Raw genomic sequence first — 21,057 nt, forward strand, 5'->3', positions numbered from 1 at the left:
CCATCTTCTACATATGCATCCGAATATGTGCGTCTGTGTGTTGAAATAGCAACTATATACAAATGAGAGTCCATCTGTAAGTATGTGCATATGCTTGTGAGTGTCAGTGTATATAAGTATATATACATTTATATATGTCTGCGTTATGTGCATCAGTGTATGTGTGTTTTGAATACGCAATTAAGCGCATCGGATTGCGTGATGCAAAGTTGCATCATGGAAACACATCATCAGACCATAGATGATTAGATCATCAGATAATTATTGTACAACAATCATAACCAATTATTTGACTTTGACAGTCCACCCTTTGATAGCAAACATAAACTATCACATTCTATTTTTAACCTACTTAGTCATGCATAATACATTATTATTCAATGTTCTAGATGGGGTGACACAATTTGGTCATTGAACCATAAATAATGTGTTTCAAGAAAGTATTATGAAGTATTATGGTCCTTCCAAAATTCCCACTTCAGTTGTAGGATTTCATCCATTTTCCAGTCTATCACCTCTTTGCGGTCATAAGTATTATTGGTGATGTACGTGCAACACTTGACACCAAATTGGGTGGCCAAAGTCACACAATATCCATCAGTAACAGCTGTCAGGTAGTTTAAAACTAACCTATGTTGTACCAATTCCTTTTTATAAGCCTGTAGCTCCCTACCCGCATACTTGAAAGTGTCATCATACAGCTCGGTGATGTTGTCTATTAATTTAGCCAGGTCTTGGATATATCTAAAATATAAAGTGCCCTTAGTGATCCTGGTGGGATCTAATGCTACCAAAATTTGGAAGCCAGATGGTTCACTAAACAACTGTGTGGCTATATGCTCTTCACCAGGTATCATATTTCTTTTGTCACAATATTCATACTGTGTGTGTATGTATGGAGGTGGTGCGGTTTTATGGATACCAATCATTTCATCATGTGTAAGGGTCATGAGTTCTGGTAGTACCCTTCCAAGAAAACATAAACCTTCAGAACTCGGAGAGAGCCACTTGAATGCTTTTCTTCCACGTATAAAATACACATCATCTGGGAGAACATAAGGAACAGAATGCATCATTATCATTGAACACATTATTCTTACAAAGAATCCTGCTCCCATTTCCCCCATTTGGCTGGTACACGTTTCTATTTGTATAATATTTGCACAGTACCCTAGTGATACTCTGCCAACCATTACTGTATAGTATCTACGTGTGTACCTATACCTGAAGCATCTCCCAGTTGCAACAATTCCACATACAGAATCGATAGGCTCATTATCTGTTTGGTGTGAATAAGTAACTGTCTGATTGTTCCAGGTCACCTCCCAATTTCCTGGTTTTCTGAAATTTGTGATATTTAAGCATACCAGGGCTCTATCTACCTGGTACTGTTGGAGTTTAAGACTAGGGGGATTAGATATATTAAATTTCTTGTCCACCTGTCTTCCCACATTTAATTCAGGTACCTCTGCTAACTTTAATGGATATGGCACTAATCCAGATTTACTCTGTCCTTGAGGTACTTGTGAACACACCCAATATTCAGTCTGGTTTAAGACCTTACCCACTAAGGAATGATAATCCTCTACAGGATGCTTGCCCAAATACAGATTACTCTTGGACTGGCATCCTTGGATGCATTTCTCATCAACTAGGGACCCACAGTACTCACAAATACAATATTCATCGGACAATAACCCCTCACACTGTCTCCAAGTTACATGGTTAACAGATCTCTTAACCATTCCTGTACTGAGTTTGACCATACACTGCCCTGATTGTTTTATCGCTCTCTCCTCCAACTCCACTCCATCGACATCACTATCTACATCAACCTCTCTCTTCAACAATTGTCCTCCATTGCAGAAACAGGAAATCTCAAAACAAATAAGGATGAGGAGAACCCTAGAAGGAAGTAAACACACAAACACAGCCCGCCACTCCACTGCTGGAATAGTGGTCTGCACACGCCTCTAGCTCAGGTGTTTTCACTGCAATCTCTAGCTCTCCAGAAACAGGTTTGCAATCGACAGGTCCACATTATCTGTCTCAACTCCGCCTTTATCTCCTTCAGGTGGTTGACCTTTCTGCATTAAGTGGAATGGACCCAGGTATCTCTTTCCGCTACCTTCCTACCGGTCTGTCAAACAACCTGAGCATAACATATTCTCCAGGTTCACCATCATGACAGTTTGTTTCTGGCATATCAGGTGACAACATTTTCAATTTCTATTGCTGTTGTTTCAACTGTCTACTCATTTTTATAAGATATTTCACCGTAACCTCATTATTACACTTCAAATCATCCTGTGGACTTATAAACAAATGAGGTTGCCTTCCAACAGTATCTCAAAGGGGGACAGATTAAGAGGAGATCTAGGAGTGGTTCTAATGCTATGGAGGACGTGCGGTAAGACTTCTGGCCATCCTAATCCAGTTTCTGACATAATGGTTCAGCAGGTATTGTCTTCCCGACATTTTTCCTCAAACAAGTCAGACAGGACATTGCTATCTTTCCAGCTTGAGAAGAAAAGCCTGGTGCACACCAATATGCTCTGACCAACTTGCACATACCTTCTATTCCTAGGTGAGTCAGACCATGTGCTGCCTCAGCCAGGCTTGGGTAATATGCCTTGGGAGCAACAGGCCTACCTTGTCCATCTCTCCAGAGTCCAGAGGACTCCTGAACACATCCCTTCGATCTCCAGACTGCCTTTTCCTGTAGGGAACACAAATTTTGCATTTCAATAAATTTCTGCATGTCTGTTGTCTGAAAGACCGTTACTTTGTTAGTTGTTATATTTATGTGCAACCCTGCTGCCCATTTGGCAGCTTCATCTCCTCTGTTATTGCCCATTGACACTGGGTCTTCTTCGCATGTGTGGGCTTTGCATTTGATGACAGCTTTTGCCTTTGGTAGCTGGATTGCTGTCAGAAGTCCTTTTATGTGATGAGAGTGTTCGACTGGTGTACCTGCTCCTGTCATAAAAATCCTAAGATGCCAAAGAGCCCCAAAATCATGTACTACCCCGAAAGCATACCTAGAGTCAGTGTATATATTAGCTGATTTACCTTCTGCCAGCTCACATGCTCTCCTTAATGCCACCAGTTCAGCCACCTGGGCTGAATGAGGTGGACCAAGTGGTTCAGCTTCTACAACATCCTCGGCATTTACAACAGCATAACCTGTGCATAATTCTCCTGTGTCTGTCTGCCTGTGACAACTCCCATCTGTGTAAAATGTCAAATCTACATTTTCTAATGGTGTGTCATGTATATCTGGTCTTGCAGTAAAGGTGTGATTCAAATACTCCATACAATCATGTGTGTCAGTATACCTGCAAAACTCACCTTCAACCAGAGACTCACCTTCCTCCACCCTTTGTGCATCTTGAGGCACATATGGTAAGTACATTGCTGGATTTAATGTATTGCACCTTTTAATTGTAATATTTGCTGGTGCCATTAGCGCTAGTTCCCATTTCATTAACCTTGCTGAAGAGATATGTCTGGTTTGGGCAGAATTTAACAAAGCAGATACTGCATGCAGTGTATAGACAGTTGTATCATGCCCTAACACTACATCCTCGCTTTTATTTACCAGAAGAGCAGTTGCAGCTACACTTCTTAAACATGTGGGGAGTGATCTTGCTACAGTGTCCAATTGTGCACTGTAGTATGCTACAGGTCTGCTAGCATCACCATGTTTCTATGTGAGGACACCTGCTGCACAGCCATCAGCTTCTGTACAAAATAACTCAAAGGGTTTTTTCATAATCTGGTGCTCCCAGGACAGGTGCTCTTGTCAGACTATCCTTAAGGTTAAAGAAAGCCTGCTCTGTCTCCTCAGTGTGTATGACATGGTTAGGTTTTGAGGATGAAACTAATTCCTGCAATGGTAATGCCAAAATAGAAAAACCTGGGATCCACATCCTGCAGTATCCACACATGCCCAAGAAGATACGGATTTGCTGCTGGTTTTGCGGCAGTGTCATGGTCTGTAAGGCCTGTATTCTGTCAGTTGTCAAGTGTCGTAGACACTGGGTTAGACAGTGTCCCAAGTATTTGACCCTAGTCTGGCATGGCTGTAATTTGTCCTTTGCAACCTTGTGCCCTGTTTGTGAGAGATGAAGCAACAACAGTTTAGTATAATTTAAACGTGACATAAGCGAATCAGAGCAAAACAACAAATCATCTACATATCAAATAAGGACAGACCCATTGCTTGGCTGAAAAGATTGCAAACAGTCATGTAAAGTCTGAGAGAAAATACTGGGGCTATCTATGAAACCCTGGGGCAATTGTGTCCATGTATATTGTACCCCTCTGTATGAAAATGCAAACATATATTGACAGTCAGGGTGAAGCGGAAAAGAGAAGACTTCAGAACATAGATCAATGACAGTGAAGTGGGTTGCAGACGGTGGAATCTGCATGAGGATGACAGCTGGATTGGGCACAATGGGGAATTGGCTTTCAACAACTTTGTGAACCCCCCCTAAGATCCTGTACTAGTCTATAGCCCCTCCCCCCATCTTTCTTCACTGGAAAAATGGGACTATTGGCTGGACTAGCTGTAAAAATTAAAATCCCTTGTTGCAGTAATCTCTCAATTATGGGATACACCCCTAGCTGCACCTCTGGCTTTAATGGGTACTGTGGGATTTTTGGAGCTTGCCTACCACTCTTCAAGTTAACCATTACAGGAGCTACATTTGCCATCAATCCAGTGTCCTGTCCATCTTTGGTCCAGAGGGAACCCGGTATTTGCATTAACATTTTTTTACCTGAGATGGACTTTGTTCTAAAATGGCAGAGTGCAACATTAACCTTTGTGGTGTATCCAATATATCCTGTACCTTTTCCAGTATATCTAGGTATATACCATCAGGGGTACAGTATATGACACATCCCACTTTACACAGCAAATCCCTTCCCAGCAGGTTAGTAGGAGCCACCACTGCCAGGAGAAAGGAGTGCTTGGTTTGCAGCGGTCCTATAGTAACATCTGCAGCTCTGGTTAGAGGGTAATGCTGTACCCTCCCTGTTACTCCCACTACTGCTATGATCTTGTTGGTAACCTGTTATCACGGATCTGGTCACCCCTGTAGCTACAAGTAAAGTGTGTTTAATACCAGATATATCAACTGTCATTGTAGGTTCTTCCCTAGTATTCTCAGCTAACCTGACTGGCTGTAGACTACAGTAATGACCTGACCCCTAGCACTGACTATCATCCTCCAGCAGAGCATTGGCTGTCACTATGTGAGCAGGTGACCGTTGGAAATTCCCTGAATCTTGTGAGTGCCCTCAATGAGTGTACCTAGGTGTTCCCTTCTTAGGTGACCCCCGATTTCTCAATTTACAGTACCTCTGTATGTGTCCTTCTTTATTACAAATAAAACACCTGACTGTATTACCCCATTGCTGGAATGTGTTGTAAGACTGTGGCTGTGTATGTGGTCCCTCTAGAGCCTGAATGCTCACTGCCATTAACTTCTCACTCAGTGCCTCTTTCTTCCTGCAAATGTTCTTGTCATGTTCTATTGCAGACTCTCTAAGTGCATCTACCATAATTCCTCTCCAGTTAGGTAGAGAGGTTTGCACTCTAGTTTTTAGATTATCCTTGAGACCATCAATAAGTACTGTAACAGCTACTTCCCTGTGTTGTACATCATCTTTAATATCTGCTATCCCAGTGTACTGGGTTATTGTTAGCAGTGCTCTGGCGAAATAATCTGCTGCAGATTCGCTATCCTTTTGTTTAATAGTGAAAATTTTACTCCAGTTAACTACCACTGGGAAATATATAGCCAATTGTGCTATTATAAATTTTATATTTACCTGGTTATCCTCATCCGTCAAGGATTCATCCTCCTCCAATATACAATCCTTAATAAACTTCGGCACATCAGTATTGGAGGGGAGACAGGCCCTTAACACTACTCATCAATCCTTATTAGTTGGCTCATGAGCATTACCTATATCTTTAACAAATTTCTGGCATTTGGCTAACTCTTTCCTAGGATCTGGGAAATCTGACATAATTGAATGTAATTCTACTCTCATCCATGGACAATGCATTTCTACATTCCTTATGGGAACTATACCATTATTGTGCAGTTTCCCATTGGGAACTGCAATTGTACGGACAGGATGTGCACCTACCACATTACTATGTTCAGGATTAACAATTGTTTCGGTGCTATGGGTGTTATCTCTTCTAGTACGGTCTTCACTAGTCTCAACAATTTCAGCTGCTGGCCCTGCTGGTTGGATCGCTGCATTCCTCTCTGTGGAACATCTAATATATTAACAACATGTGAAATGGCTGAAATTACATTAGGTTCATCATCTTCTACAAAAACATTTTCCTTGAGGGGACTTAAATCAGGATACAAGTTACCAATTACAATTTTTTAATTATTTTTGGTATTGGCTGTACTTTTACCTGCGGCTGCATTTGGCAGCCGAGGTGCACTTGCGCTGTCTCCTTTATGCGTGATAACGCTACCTTGCAGCATGGGTACGCTACCTGGCGGCATGTACGCTGTTTTGTGGCGTGCTACTGTGGCACATGTGTATGCTTTTTTGCGCCGTGAACACGCTACTTTGCGCGTGTGCATGCTGCCTAGCGGTATGAGTATGCTGCTTTGCGATGCACATACACCACCTTGCCACGTGTTCACCTCGTGTTGCCATAACTTTAAACAATCATTATACTTTACTCTTTTCTTCAAAGATTTGACTAAGCATATGTTATCTGTAACTGTATTTAGTACCTCCGAATCGAAACTGCCAACTTTAGGAAAAGGTTTCACACATCCTTTGGTCATCTTGACCCATATGTCGCAGTATGCAGTAGCATACTCGCCATACTTCACATTCATTATATACCTTGCTTACCCTGTCGGCCCATTCATAAGCAGCATCTCATCGACCATCCCTAGCGACTGCTTAGCACCAATCTGGGACAATGCTTTGGCTACTTTCGCTAGAGATTTCGACTGGTGGACAAATTACAACAAGCTGCGTCCACGCACTTCCACCTACTGTGCACAAATGACCCCTAAGCATTTCGTCAGTTTTGCACAAATGAGGAAACAGAATCTAGCCTATACTATACTATTGCTTTCCAGATTAATTATACCAAGCTTCGTCTACCGCTTCCTACTTTGAGTTACTTTCCACTAGTAAAATCTAAGTATTTCAATACCTAGCCTTGCCAGTGATTTCCTCCCATGACCCCCAAGTTACAATCATGGTTTCCACTACCATGCGGTCCGATCACATTGCCCAGAGACACTACAACTTATCAATGAACTTTGTGATTACTATTGGGCGTTTGGCCAAGAAAAGCACCTTCATTTTCTCGTTCAGTTATACCTACTATGTATACTGCTTCAGCTAGCCCTATCCACCTCTTGGACACCTTAGCTTGCCCTGTCTATTACCAACAGTTCAACAATCAAAAACCTTTTCCGTTTTCCTTTTTCCTTTATCACATCACAAGCATGCATTCACATTCATATACCTTTGTTTTCTGCGCAGAAAAATGTTTTCCGTAGTGGCAATACCTATTCAGAGGATTTTAACAAGTGATACAAGACTATCTATTACAACAATTGTTTAAACATTTGGCAGTAATACAGGGAAGAAGCATATGATATTTGCGAATCGCCTATTGCAGCGCAAAAATGAATATAAAAGAAACAGACTTTTCTCTCTTGTCCCTGGATTCTGATCAGCACTCCTTAGATCACCCAAATAATGGATATTTGATTTCACAACACTGAGTACAAAACAGGTTGAAAACACATTGCATTCTTACCTGTATGTGACTCATCCACCCTTTGTTGAGGAATCAAAATCCGGTCGTCGCTTTGAGTAATTTCCAATAGCGTGACCTCAAGGCCGAGCCCCCATCTATTGACTAATCCCGGATGAGCCCCCATCTATTGATTCCTAATAGTCGCTATGTAGCGTTGCAAGTCGCTTAAGAAAGAATTGCTTTCAAGTCCAATCAAGTGGTTCCAAAGCACAAAAAGTTATTTATGTAAAGAAAAAGTAACACGATGAAAGATTTAGCAATTAGAGTAAAAAGCAATGAAATAGTACAAGCCGATACATACGCATGTGCACTGGTCCCAGCTTACAGTCATCAATCCAGAAGCCTGTGATCATCAAAGAGGATGTCTGAACACTGGGATTGGGACACAGCCTATATACCTTACAGAGTTCAGAGTTAACAAAGGGACTAGTTGACAAGTTTCCATTGGTTCTTGCTTCTGGATAATCTGGTCATTGGTTGGTTCATACGGAGTCATCAGGGGCATGGCTCAGTTCTCCAATGGTCTCTTTGTGTAGTTTCCCACTGAACAACTGGTTAATACTGACTACAACACTACATGCATGTTAGAACATTTCTATCCAATAACTCCCTATCATCCATAAATAGTGGACGCATGATGCGACTTCTTTGCCGATTGATATGGATGTCTGCAATTAAACAGGGATTTAGCATGATACCAAACATTAGTGATAGGAAAAATGTTGATAATGGGTGTGCAATAAAAATTGGAGGTGCAGCAAGAGGTAGAAATACAATGTAGTAAACACCCAATACTCAAAAGAGCATGCAAAAAAAATGGATGTAGATCACCTTCTAGCGCTCAGCTATTCACAAATGCATATAAGTGATATAACAATAAAAGACAATAATCACCATAGATATGCTTCACTTACTAATGGATCTTGCAGTCTTTAGTAACTTTATGGAAGTAGATTCTCTTATCCTCCAGTTTGTTATACGCTGATCACAGCAACCAAAATACAATAGGAAAAAATACAAACATAGTATAGATCAAACTAAAACACAAACATTTTAATGATGACTTGCACTCACAAAGTGTAGAAAAAAATCAGGCATTAAGAATCCTTAATGCCTGATTTTTTTTTCTACACTTTATGAGTGCAATTCATCATTAAAATGTTTGTGTTTTATCTATGGTGATTATTGTCTTTTATTGTTATATCACTTATGTGCACTTGTGAATAGGTGAGCGCTAGAAGGTGATCTACATCCATTTTGTTTGCATGATACCAAACATGACATGTCCACTATATTCTAAACCTTAGATCTCGTTTAAGTAGATATTGCATCATAATTATTAGCTAAAAATACCTTTAATAACACTGGTTATTAACTATAATGTGTGGGAACCATTTTGCACATATGCGTCCGCATATGTGCGTCTGTGTGTTGAAATAGCAACTATATACAAATGAGCCTCCACTTGTAAGTATGTGCATCCGCATATGAGCATCCTTGTTAATAAGTATATATACATTTATATGTGTGTGCGTTATGTGCATCAGTGAATGTGTGTTGTGAATAGGCAGTTAAGCGCATCGGATTATGAGCCACGAAAACACATTGTCAGACCATAGATGATTAGATCATTAGGTAATAATTGTACAATGATCATAACCAATTATTTGACTTTGACAGTACAAGTCTTGGGTTCTCGTACAAACTGGTCGGTGCCAGTCTTTATTGTGCCAAATCAATGTAAACATAAACAAAACATAAACATAAGTCCTAGCCTGGCTGGGCACTAGCTACACAGCAGATTCCCTCTCTATAATAATGGTAGGGCCTATTGCCGTCACCATCAACAAAACACATGCACAGTACTTACAAGGAAAGTAACCAAATGTCTCTGAACAGGCTAGTATGCCTGCTCTCCCAGGTGTGAAACACTCAGCCACAAACAAACCCAGCTTATATTAGCCATTTCCAGCTGCAAGCCCTAATGAGCCTGCTATGAGGCTGAAAGGCCCAAAACCTGGAGTGGCCTGTGGATGTAGCTCTCCCCCTCCTCACATCCACACCCCCAGGACCCAAACCGGCTTTTCTCTAAAGCTGACATTTCTAGTCTGTTTCTCCCAAACAGACTTCTCCTGGGGGTTTCAGAACACATATGACAGGAACCTAGGACATACATATAAGCCATTCCACACTTCTCCAGAGCTTCTATCACATATCCCCTCCCTTTGTTTTGACCTGTGGGGCAGAACAACTGCAGCCCCCAAACAATGGACATGTGGCAAAGCATCTGCATTGGCCAGCTGGCTTCCAGGCATGTGTTCTACTGTTCATTTAAAGGTTTGTAATGCCAAGAACCATGTCATTATTCTCGCATTACTGTGCTTGTTTTCTGACATCCACTTCAGAGGGGCAAGGTCAGTGATCAAACTGAACTTCCTTCCCACCAAGTAGTACCTGAGAGTCTTAACGCCCACTTTATGGCCAATGCTTATTCCTTGACAGTAGCATAGTTTTTTCATGGACATTTAATTTCCAGCTTGAGAAGAAAATCGTGTGTTCTTCACCCTCTTTGCTTTGGGACAGGACCACTCCGATGCCTACATCTGATGCATCAGTTTGTACAGTCAGGATCGCCTTAGGTATTCCCAACCTGCTAAAGACATGGACTAATTCTCTAGCAGTGGTCTTGGTTGACGTATTGCATAATGGTATCACTTCCGGGTACATAGTAGCGTAATCCATTATCACCAGAATATATTGATGGGTCCGGGCAGATTTCATTATTGGCCCAACCAAATCCATTCTTTCAAACGGAACCTCAATAATGGGTAACGGAACCAGGGGACTTTTGAAATGTAGCCTTGGAGCATGACACTGACATTCAGGGCAGGATGCACTATAGTTAGATACTTCTTTATGGACCCCAGGCCCAAAAAAACTCTGCACAATTCGCTCAGTAGTTTTCTCTACCCCTAGATGGCCTGCCTATATATGACCATGGGCCAGATCTAATACTGTTCTTCTGTATGCTTTGGGAACTATTAATTATTCCACAATTTATTCCCCCTTCTTAGTCACCTGATACAACAAATCCTGACATACTGCCATGTGAGGATATGACAATGGACTATCGGGGTCTATGTGTTTACCATCAAATCACCTTGACATTCTCCCTTGCTTTTACCAGTGTAGGGTCATTCAACTGCTCCACGGCAAAGACCTCTCTCCTGACCTCAAGATCAGGCAGGCGGTCCACAGGCTCAATAACACTCCCCACCTCAGTGGGAGGCACAACACTTGGCGAACCACCTTCACGCTCCGCATTCTCTAGTTCGCCAATCATACTCTAGTTCGCAAAGAGAACATTTCTGACTCTGCTACTATGTCAGTAACCCTCTCAAATGAGTCAGGGTGATTTACCTCTGTGCAAAATCAGCTTTCCCACAACCTCCAGAAGTGAGCGAAGTCTCTCCCCAATATTGCATCATACATTAAGCCCTGTACCAAACCCACAGAGACTATCGCAGAACCACATCGTGTTTCTATGTTCACTTCTGCAGTAACATAATACTGGGTATCCCCATGTATGCAGGTCACACCAACATATTTCCCCTTATCCTTCATTGGTTCACCAGTTCAGCTTTCATAAGTGTAACCAGGCTACCAGAATCTAACAGAGCCTGTACTCAGTTGTCTTCTACAGTGAGTATACACATGTGCTTTTCTGTCTCAACCTGCTGGTCAGCAGTACAAACTGGTTGTGCAAAGAAAGATATCCTGTGGTTGACATGAGCAGTATCACTTTGCATAGGTTCAGAGGTAAGCGAACAATTAGCTGCAATATGGCCGAAACCACCACATCGGAAACATTGAATTACATTAATATCTAGTCTTTTATGGGGTAGGAACCTTCCTGGCCTGGCTTGCCTATCTCTAGGTTTCACACCCCCAGTCTTGAGTACCTTCCACCACCCAGCACCCTTCTCCCCTGGAACAGTATTACCAGTGTTAATGGGAGTTTGCCGATGTGCCATCGGGGCTCGGTGGGGAACACTCATCAGCTCCTCAGCTGCCACATACCTCTCCACCAGTTTGGCCAGCTGGTCTGCAGACTAAGGGTCTGCAAGGCTCACCCACTTGCGCAGAGACGCAGGTTTCGATCACAGATACTGGTCCATCATGACTCTTTCCACAATCTGTGGTCCTGTCAGCATCTCGGGCTGCAGCCATTTTGTGGTTAAATGCACGAGGTCATGCATCTGTGAGCGTGGAGGTTTTTCCATTTGGTACTCCCAGCAGTGGACTCGTTGGGCCCAAACAAATGAGGTGACTTCCAAGCGGGATAGGATTTCCCATTTTAACTTTGCATAATCCTTGGCATCATCCAGGCATAAATCATAGTAGGCCTTTTGTGGTTCTCCACACAGGAAGGGTGCTACAATAATTGCCCACTGCTCTTTAGGCCACTTCTCTCTTTCGGCGGTTCTTTCAAAGGCCGTAAGGTACACCTCCACATTATCACTCTGGGTCATCTTTTGCAGAAAGTGACTTGCCCATATGGTGTGAGTGTTAGTTAGAAGAGCAGGGGAAGCATCTCCAGACCAGACTACAAGCTGTTGTACCACCTCTTTTATGGCCTGGCTGTTTTCTGCTATGGTGTGGCGGGTTTCCTCAATGGTGATTTGTTGTTGCCTCTGGGCTGCCTCCAAGGCCAATAGTTGCACCTAAGTGGATTCCTGCTGAGCCCTGGTAGCTTCCTGCTGAGCCCTGGTAGCTTCTTGCTGAACTTTGTTCATTTTCTGCTAAGCCCTCGTAGCTTCTTGCTGCAGTTTGTTCATTTCCTGCTGAGCTGCTGTAGCTTGGAGCAAGGCTTTAACAATGTCCTCCATTTTGTCCTGGGGTATAGTTTGGAGCAGAATCTGACTTCCCTAAGCATCTGCGGACGACACCTCTATGGACTTCAAAGGACAAAACTTAATATCCACACTGACGAATTGGTATCTGTCCCTTTAAATTTTACACAACAACTTTTCCTTGCTGCAATTTCAGTGTGTGATTGCCCACATTCTCCACCAAATGTGACACAGTCAGGGTAGGAGTCCCTCTCCTGGGGTAGATGGACTCCGTTTTTACACACACAGCAGCCATAGAAACAGAATACAAGTCTGGGGTTCTTGTACAAACTGGTCGGTGCCATTCTTTATTGTGCAAAATTAATGTAAATGTAAACAAAACATAAGTCCTAGCCCGGCTGGGCACTAGCTACACAGCAGATTCCCTCTCTATAATAATGGTAGGGCCTATTGCCCTCACCATCAACAAAACACGTGCACAGTACTTTCAAGGAAAGTAGCCAAGTGTTTCTGAACAGGCTAGTCTGCCTGCTCTCCCAGGTGTGAGACACAGCCACAAACAAACCCAGCTTATATTAGCCATTTCCAGCTGCAAGCTCTAATGAGCCTGTTATCAGGCTGAAAAACCCAAAACCTGGGGTGGCCTGTGGATGGAGCCCTCTCTCTTCACACATCCACACCCCCAGGACCCAAACCGGCTTTTCTCTAAAGCCGACATTTCTAGTCTGTTTTTCCCAAACAGACTTCTCCTGGGGGTTTCAGAACACATATGACAGGAACCTAGGACATACATATAAGCCATTCCACACTTCTCCAGTGCTTCTATCATGATAGATAGATGGATAGATAGATAGATAGATAGATAGATAGATAGATAGATAGATAGATACAGAATAAAAGGGCACTCATCAGAATTACAGTGAAGACCATAGTAATTCAGGAAGGTGTTGATGTTTTGGTCAACATATGACCTCATCAAATACAACAACCTTGCACCAGGGTCAGCAGATCACCAATGTTCCCAAATAATAGCACAGACTTCCCCTTCCCCTGTGGCTCCCTATATACAGTTCCAGCATCAATTACAATAATCAGCGTGCAAGATTTCAAATCTTTAGAGACTATGGGCCTGATTCAGACCCACTCGCGAGTGGCTGTCTGCTCGCAAGTGGGTCGATGTTCTGCACTGAGCATGCGCATGACGGAGGTAGCTCCGTCGTGCGCATGCGCCAGACGCGATGAGCGAAGGACTTTCCTTCGCTCGTTGTGTCTGATCAAAGGGGGCGTGCTGTCGATGTTGATTGACAGCACACCCCCTTTGGTGGGCGTGCCGGGGGCGTGCCTCCCTGACGAGGGCGTTCCTAAGGGAACGCCTACCGTCAGAAGCCGGCCCACTGACATCACTAGTGATGTCAATGGGAGTGATTTTGGCTCTGATAGAGCCAAAATCACTCCGGGCCTTGCGGTTGAAAACCTCAACCGCAGGCTCCGGCTCACAGTTTCGATGGTCGCGATGGTCAAGACCATCGCGGCCATCAAACTGCACGCTCGTATAGGCTGTGGGTGGTGACCCACAGCTATACGAGCGTCCAGGAGGACGCTCCATAGTTATGGAGGACGGCCCTCATTCAGAGCGTGCGCTCTGCTCAGAGCATACGGCTCTGAATGAGGGCCTATGTTATGTATACTGATGTCACTGCACACAAAGAACCTGTTTCAAATCATTTCTTCTAGAAAAAGCCTGGCAATTATAAATGCACAAGTTGTGTGACCTGCAGTTACTTGGCACCAGAGGACTCTTTCACGCCCACATTCTGGCAAAATATTTAAAATTAGATACACTTCTCCTGTACTAGCATATACATGGTCTATATAATTAGATGTGTTTGTGATATCCTCTATGTGGAGAAAGCCGCAAGACAAATCAAAGAGAGCATGGCGCTTTAGTGGCAAATGTAGGATTTTGAAAGGGGGGTTTCCAAACCAATGAAAAAACATCTTGCTGCAAATATATATATTTCTTTAGAAACAGCTTATACAGGATTTAGGACCACTACAGTAAAATACACCACTCAGCCTAAGATGGGGTACACACACACTGACACAGACAGACACATGCACACACCTCTATCACTAATAATCATGAATGCAGCAGGCAAATAAATACAGCCAGCATGATTTGTTAAAGACCCCCCTCCCCCCAGTAGTTCCCCTTATACAGTGCCCACTGTAGTGATCCCCCTATGCAGTGCCCTTATACAGTGCCCCCAGTAGTGCCTCTTATACAGTGCCCCCAGTAGTGCCCCATATGCAGTGCCCTAGTAGTACCCTTTATACAGTGCCCCCAGTAGTGCCCCATATACAGAGCCCCCCTATGTATTGCCTCCACTGTAGTGGTCCCCCTATGCAGTGCCCCCAGTAGTGCCCTTTATACAGTGCCCCCAGTAGTCATCCCCCCTATGCAGTGCTCCCAGTAGTGCCCCTTATAAAGTGCCCCCAGTAGTGGCCCCCCTATGCAATGCCCCTTATACAGTTCCCCCAGTAGTGGTCCCCCCTATGCAGTGCCCCCAGTTGTGTCCCTTATACAGTGGTCCCAGTAGTGGTCCGCCCTATGCAGTGCCCCTTACATATATAACACAAAGCACACAATATACTTACCTAAATCCCCGCTCCTGCACCCGCCAACGTCCGCTCCTCTGTCCTACTGCTCGGCAGTATGGTAGAGATGTCATGAAGGCAGAGCTCATGAGTGAGCTCCAGCCCAGCTGCAGCCTTAGGTGCAGCAGCTATTGAGCTCATGACGTCTCTCCCATCACCCACTGCAGGAGCCAAAAGGCGGAGCTCATGAGTGAGCTCCAGCCCGGCTCCCTCCGTGGATACATCAGCCAATGAGAGTCTATCGGACTCTCATTGGCTGCTAAAATAAATACACCGCCGCCGAGTAGTACAAGTATACTACCCGGCAGCTGCTGTGTGCTTGTTACTGTGTAGTGCAGACCACACTCACTGCGGTCCGCATTACACTTACTGAAATCGGCATGTATTCGCTTCACTGGTCTACAATCCGGCAAACCCTTGGGGGTAAAACAAATGTTCAGCTGGTGGCGCATCAATTTAAACATAATCTTTCTACTATCAGATATAAAATGATAAACCATGTTTCTTCTTCTTTAAGAGGAGGATTTATAGAGAACTCTTTGCTTCAACATGAATATATTTTTATTATATAATGTGCTGTCCATCTACATATGATGACCCTTTTCAGAATATTTTTTTCCATAGCGTATGGCTCTGCTTACCAGTTACATTCAATTGCAACTCTTTATATATATATATATATATATATATATATATATATATAGTGATAACTTGGGGTAATTAGCTCGGTAGATTGGGGTCAGTGGTGCAGTGATTAGGTGCAGAATTAGAGTCCACGCATGGCATTCCAGTAAAATAAAGAAAATGGTGCTTTACTTCAGCATGTTAATCAGGAAACAAAAATAGAAAATACCAAACAACCTAGCCCTCTCGTAGGGCAGTAGCTCACTTCTTGAACCCTCTCAATCAAGGTGTAGCTAGTCTGCCAACAAAGTCTCTGCCTGCTTCTCTGCAGGTCTATTGCTGACTCCAGCCTGCCTTGGCTTGCACAGCTAAACAAACACCATCAGTCTTTGTGGCTTTCCATGTATCCTCCCGGTATACAGTAGGTCCTGGCTTCCTCAGCCTGCAGCCCAGCTGTTTCAATGTCACACAGTCTGAGAGGTTTATGGTCCCCCCTTTCCTCCTGCAAGGTCCAGACACAGGCCTCCTGGCCCCCAATGGCTCGCTTAGCTTCACTGGGCTCTCTGGTTGCCACAGTCCCACATAGACTGTTTTCAACAGCAGCGTGTTGGATTCTCGCGAGACCTGGACTTTGCACATTTTGCGCCTCCCGTCCCACCATCTTCACTCCAGTCCTGGAGAGGGTAGTGAGAGGACGTGTCTCTCTAGTGTCTGTGGGAAAGTGGCGTGGCGAGGTGACCTGCTCTGCTGTATCAGTCTGGGGGTACCTTCTCTGCTGTATGAGTCCAGTCCAGTGGTGCTGTGCTGCCATATCAGTCTGGGGGTGACCTGCTCTGCTGTATCAGTCCAGTCCATTGGTGCTGTGCTGCTGTATCAGTCTGGGGGTGACCTGCTCTGCTGTATCAGTCCAGTCCAATGCTGCTGTGCTGCTGTATCAGTCTGGGGGTGACCTGCTCTGCTCTATCAATCCAGTTCAGTGGTGCTGTGCTGCTGTATCATTCTGGGGGTGACCTGCTCTGCTGTATCAGTCCAGTCCAGTGGAGCTGTGCTGCTGTATCAGTCTGGGGGTGACCTGCACTGCTGTATCAGTCCGGTCCAGTGGTGCTGTGCTGCTGTATCAGTCTGGGGGTGACCTACTCTACTGTATCAGTGCAGTCCAGTCCAGTGGTGCTGTCCTGTACTGTATATACAGTCCAAATAATTTTTACAGGGGCTGCCCTGTGTGGTGTAGGGCTACGGTGCCCTGTGATGTGTATTCACTCCAATCTCCAAATGAAAAGGGGTGATTTAATTAATCCAAATAATTTTTACAGGGGTTATTTTAATCATCCAAATAATTTTTACAGGGGCTGCCATGTGTGGTGTGCTGTGTATTCGCTTCAGTCTCCAAATAATAAGGGGTGATTTAATGTATCCAAATAATTTTTACAAGGGCTGCCCTGTGTGGTGTAGGGGTACACTGCCATGTGCCCTGAGTATATGCTTTCCAAATAAAAAGGTTTTTTTTAATTCATCCAAATGTTTTTTTTACAGGGGCTGCCCTGTGTGGTGTAGGGGTATGCTGCCCTGTGCCCTGTGTATATTCACTCCAAATAAAAAGGGGTGATTTAATTCATCCAAATAATTTTTACAGGGGTGATTTAATTAATCCAAAAATTTTTTACAGGGGCTGCCCTGTGTGGTGTAGGGGTATGCTGCCCTGTGCCCTGTGTATATTCACTCCAAATAAAAAATGGTTATTTAATTAATCAAATTTTTTTTACGGGTGCTGCCCTGTGTGGTGTGCTGTGTATTCACTCCAGTCTCCAAATAAAAAGGGGTAATTTAATTCATCCAAATAATTTTTACAGGTGCTAGCCCTGTGCGGTGTACGGGTAAGCTGACCTGTGCCCTGTGTATATTCACTCCAAATAAAAAGGGGTAATTTAATTCATCCAAATAATTTTTACAGGTGCTAGCCCTGTGCGGTGTACGGGTAAGCTGCCCTGTGCCCTGTGTATATTCACTCCAAATAAAAAGGGGTTATTTAATTCATCCAAATAATTATTACAGGGGCTGCCTTGTGTGGTGTAAGCTGCCCTTCATCCAAATAAGTTTTACAGGGGTTATTCACTCCATAAAAATAATGCACTCCATAAAAATAATGGAGGACAAAAATTTGGAGGATAAAATAGGGAAAGATCAAGAACCACTTCCTCCTAGTGCTGAAGCTGCTGCCACTAGTCATGACATAGATGATGAAATGTCATCAATGTCATCTGCCAAGGCTGATGCCCAATGTCATAGTAGAAGGCATGTAAAATCCGAAAAGCCAAAGTTCAGTAAAATTACCCAAAAAAATAAATTTAAATCATCTAAGGAGAAACATAAACTTGCCAATAAGCCATTTACGACACGGAGTGGCAAGGAATGGCTAAGGCCATGGCCTTTCTTTATGACTAGTGGTTCAGCTTCACATGACGATGGAAGCTCTCCTCCTCCCACTAGAAAAATGAAAGAGTTAAGCTGGCAAAAGCACAGCAAAGAACTGTGCGTTCTAAGAACATATCACAAATCCACAAGTGTGATTGGAAGTGGTGGCTCCTTCCACCATTTGCACACCCTCTGCAAGTGCTGGAAGGAGCACCACACAGTCCAGTTGCTGAAATTCAAATTGAAGATGTCACTGTTGACATACAACAGGATGATGATATTGGTGTAGCTGGCGCTGAGAAGGAAGTTGAAGAGGAGGATTCTGATGGTGATGTGGTTTGTTTAAATCAGGCATCGGGGGAGACAGTTGTTGTCTGTGGGATGAAAAAGCCCATCGTCATGCCTGGGCAGAAGACAAAAAAATCCACCTTTTCAGTCTGGAAATATTTCTATCCAACTCTCTTGCCATATGTAGCTTATGTAAAGGTGTAATAAGTAGGGGTAAGGACGTTAACCACCTAGGAACATCCTCTCTTATATGTCACCTGCAGCACGTTCATAAAAGGTTGCTGTCAAGTTCAAAAACTGACTGACTGCGAAGTAAGCCATCAGTCAGAGAGAAAATATCTGAGTATTGGATTCTAGTCCTATAAAGGGAATAACAGGATTATGCTTGTCAAAAATTGATTATGTAAGCATTTTTATGTACAAATTTTATATGTCGGATTGACAGAGAAATTTTTAATAAAAAATCATTTGTTCAACATTTCTAACGGTTGGCTATTGTATCATGTTTTGGGTGTCCTCTGGTGAGCGGGGCTTTATTAGATAAATTGTTTTGGACCATAAGGAATCTACTGTCAACATCTTTTGGATAAGTTCTTGTTTTTGCCTATATAATATATATATATATAATGCATCAGGAACATACACATACCATATGTTCCTGATGACGGGTCTGTGTCCCTGAAATCGTTTGAACTTTTATACATGGATTTTTGTATCTATTGCTGTCTCTGAGTGCCCTTTCTTCTGCTGGATTACATTTTTGTTTATCAGGTGCACCGGAGCAAGTTGCTCAGATTGAGTGCCGGCAGACTGTGCAAGATATATATATATATATATATATATATATATATACACTGCTCAAAAAAATACAGGGAACACATAACCAACACAATGTACCTCCAAGTCATTCACACGTCTGTGAAATCAAAATGTCCACTTAGGAAGCAACATTGATTGACAATCAATTTCACATGCTGTTGTGCAAATGGAATAGACAACAGATGGAAATTATAGGCAATTAGCAAGACACCCCCAATAAAGGAGTGGCTCTGCAGGTGGTGACCACAGACCACTTCTCAGTTCCTATGCTTTTTGGCTGATGTTTTGGTCACTCTTGAATGCTGGCGGTGCTTTCACTCTAGTGGTAGCATGAGACGGAGTCTACAACCCACACAAGTGGCTCAGGTAGTGCAACTCATCCAGGATGGCACATCAATGGGAGCTGTGGCAAGAAGGTTTGCTGTGTCTGTCAGCGTAGTGTCCAGAGCATGGAGGCGCTACCAAGAGATAGGCCAGTACATCAGGAGACATGGAGGAGGCCATGGGAGGGCAACAACCCAGCAGCAGGACCGCTACCTCCGCCTTTGTGCAAGGAGGAACAGGAGGAGCACTGCCAGAGCCCTGCAAAATGACCTCCAGCAGGCCACAAATGTGCATGTGTCTGCTCAAACAGTCAGAAACAGACTCCATGAGGGTGGTATGAGGGCCCGACCTCCACAGGTGGGGGTTGTGCTTACAGCCCAAAACCGTGCAGGATGTTTGGCATTTGCCAGAGAACACCAAGATTGTCAAATTCGCCACTGGCCCCCTCTGCTCTTCACAGATGAAAGCAGGTTCACACTGAGCACATGTGACAGACGTGACAGAGTCTGGAGACATCAAGGAGAACGTTCTGCTGCTTGCAACATCCTCCAGCATGACCGGTTTGGCAGTGGGTCAGTAATGGTGTGGGGTGGCATTTCTCTGGGGGGCTGCACAGCCCTCCATGTGCTCACTAGAGGTAGCCTGACTGCCATTAGGTACCGAGATGAGATCCTCAGACCTCTTGTGAGACCATATGCTGGTGCAGTTGGCCCTGGGTTCCTCCTGATGCAAGACAATGCTAGACCTCATGTGGCTTGAGTGTGTGAGCAGTTCCTGCAAGATGAAGGCATTGATGCTATGGACTGCCCCGCCCGTTCCCCAGACCTGAATCCAATTGAGCACATTTGAGCACACCAATGCCACATTGCACCACAGACTGTCCAGGAGTTGGCAGATGCTTTAGTCCAGGTCTGGGAGGAGATCCTTCAGGAGTCCATCCGCCACCTCATCAGGAGCATGCCCAGGCATTGTAGGGAAGTCATACAGGCACGTGGAGGCCACACACACTACTGAGCCTCAGTTTGACTTGTTTTAAGGACATTACATCAAAGTTGGACCTGCCTGTAGTGTGTTTTTCCACTTTAATTTTGAGTGTGACTCCAAAACCAGACCTCCATGGGTAAATAAATTTGATTTCCAATGATAATTTTGGTGTGATTTTGTTGTCAGCACATTCAACTATGTAAAGAACAAAGTATTTAATAAGAATATTTCATTCGTTCAGATCTAGGACGTGTTATTTTAGTC

The 21,057-nt window shown here is 43.7% G+C and overlaps 1 protein-coding gene across 1 annotated transcript; it reads right to left on the reverse strand.

Annotated features, from left to right (window-relative positions):
• Positions 1 to 946: 946 nt before the first annotated feature.
• LOC148539191 (uncharacterized) lies at positions 947 to 6,545 on the reverse strand. The gene is given in 4 exon segments (XM_088451728.1): positions 947 to 1,045; positions 1,383 to 1,522; positions 5,421 to 6,266; positions 6,452 to 6,545. Coding segments are annotated over 4 exon segments (1,179 nt in total).
• Between the last annotated feature and the right edge of the window lie 14,512 nt (positions 6,546 to 21,057).

The sequence above is a fragment of the Taudactylus pleione genome, unplaced genomic scaffold (assembly GCF_031769625.1).
Source record: "Taudactylus pleione unplaced genomic scaffold, aTauple2 ptg000026l, whole genome shotgun sequence".
NCBI lineage: Eukaryota > Metazoa > Chordata > Amphibia > Anura > Myobatrachidae > Taudactylus > Taudactylus pleione.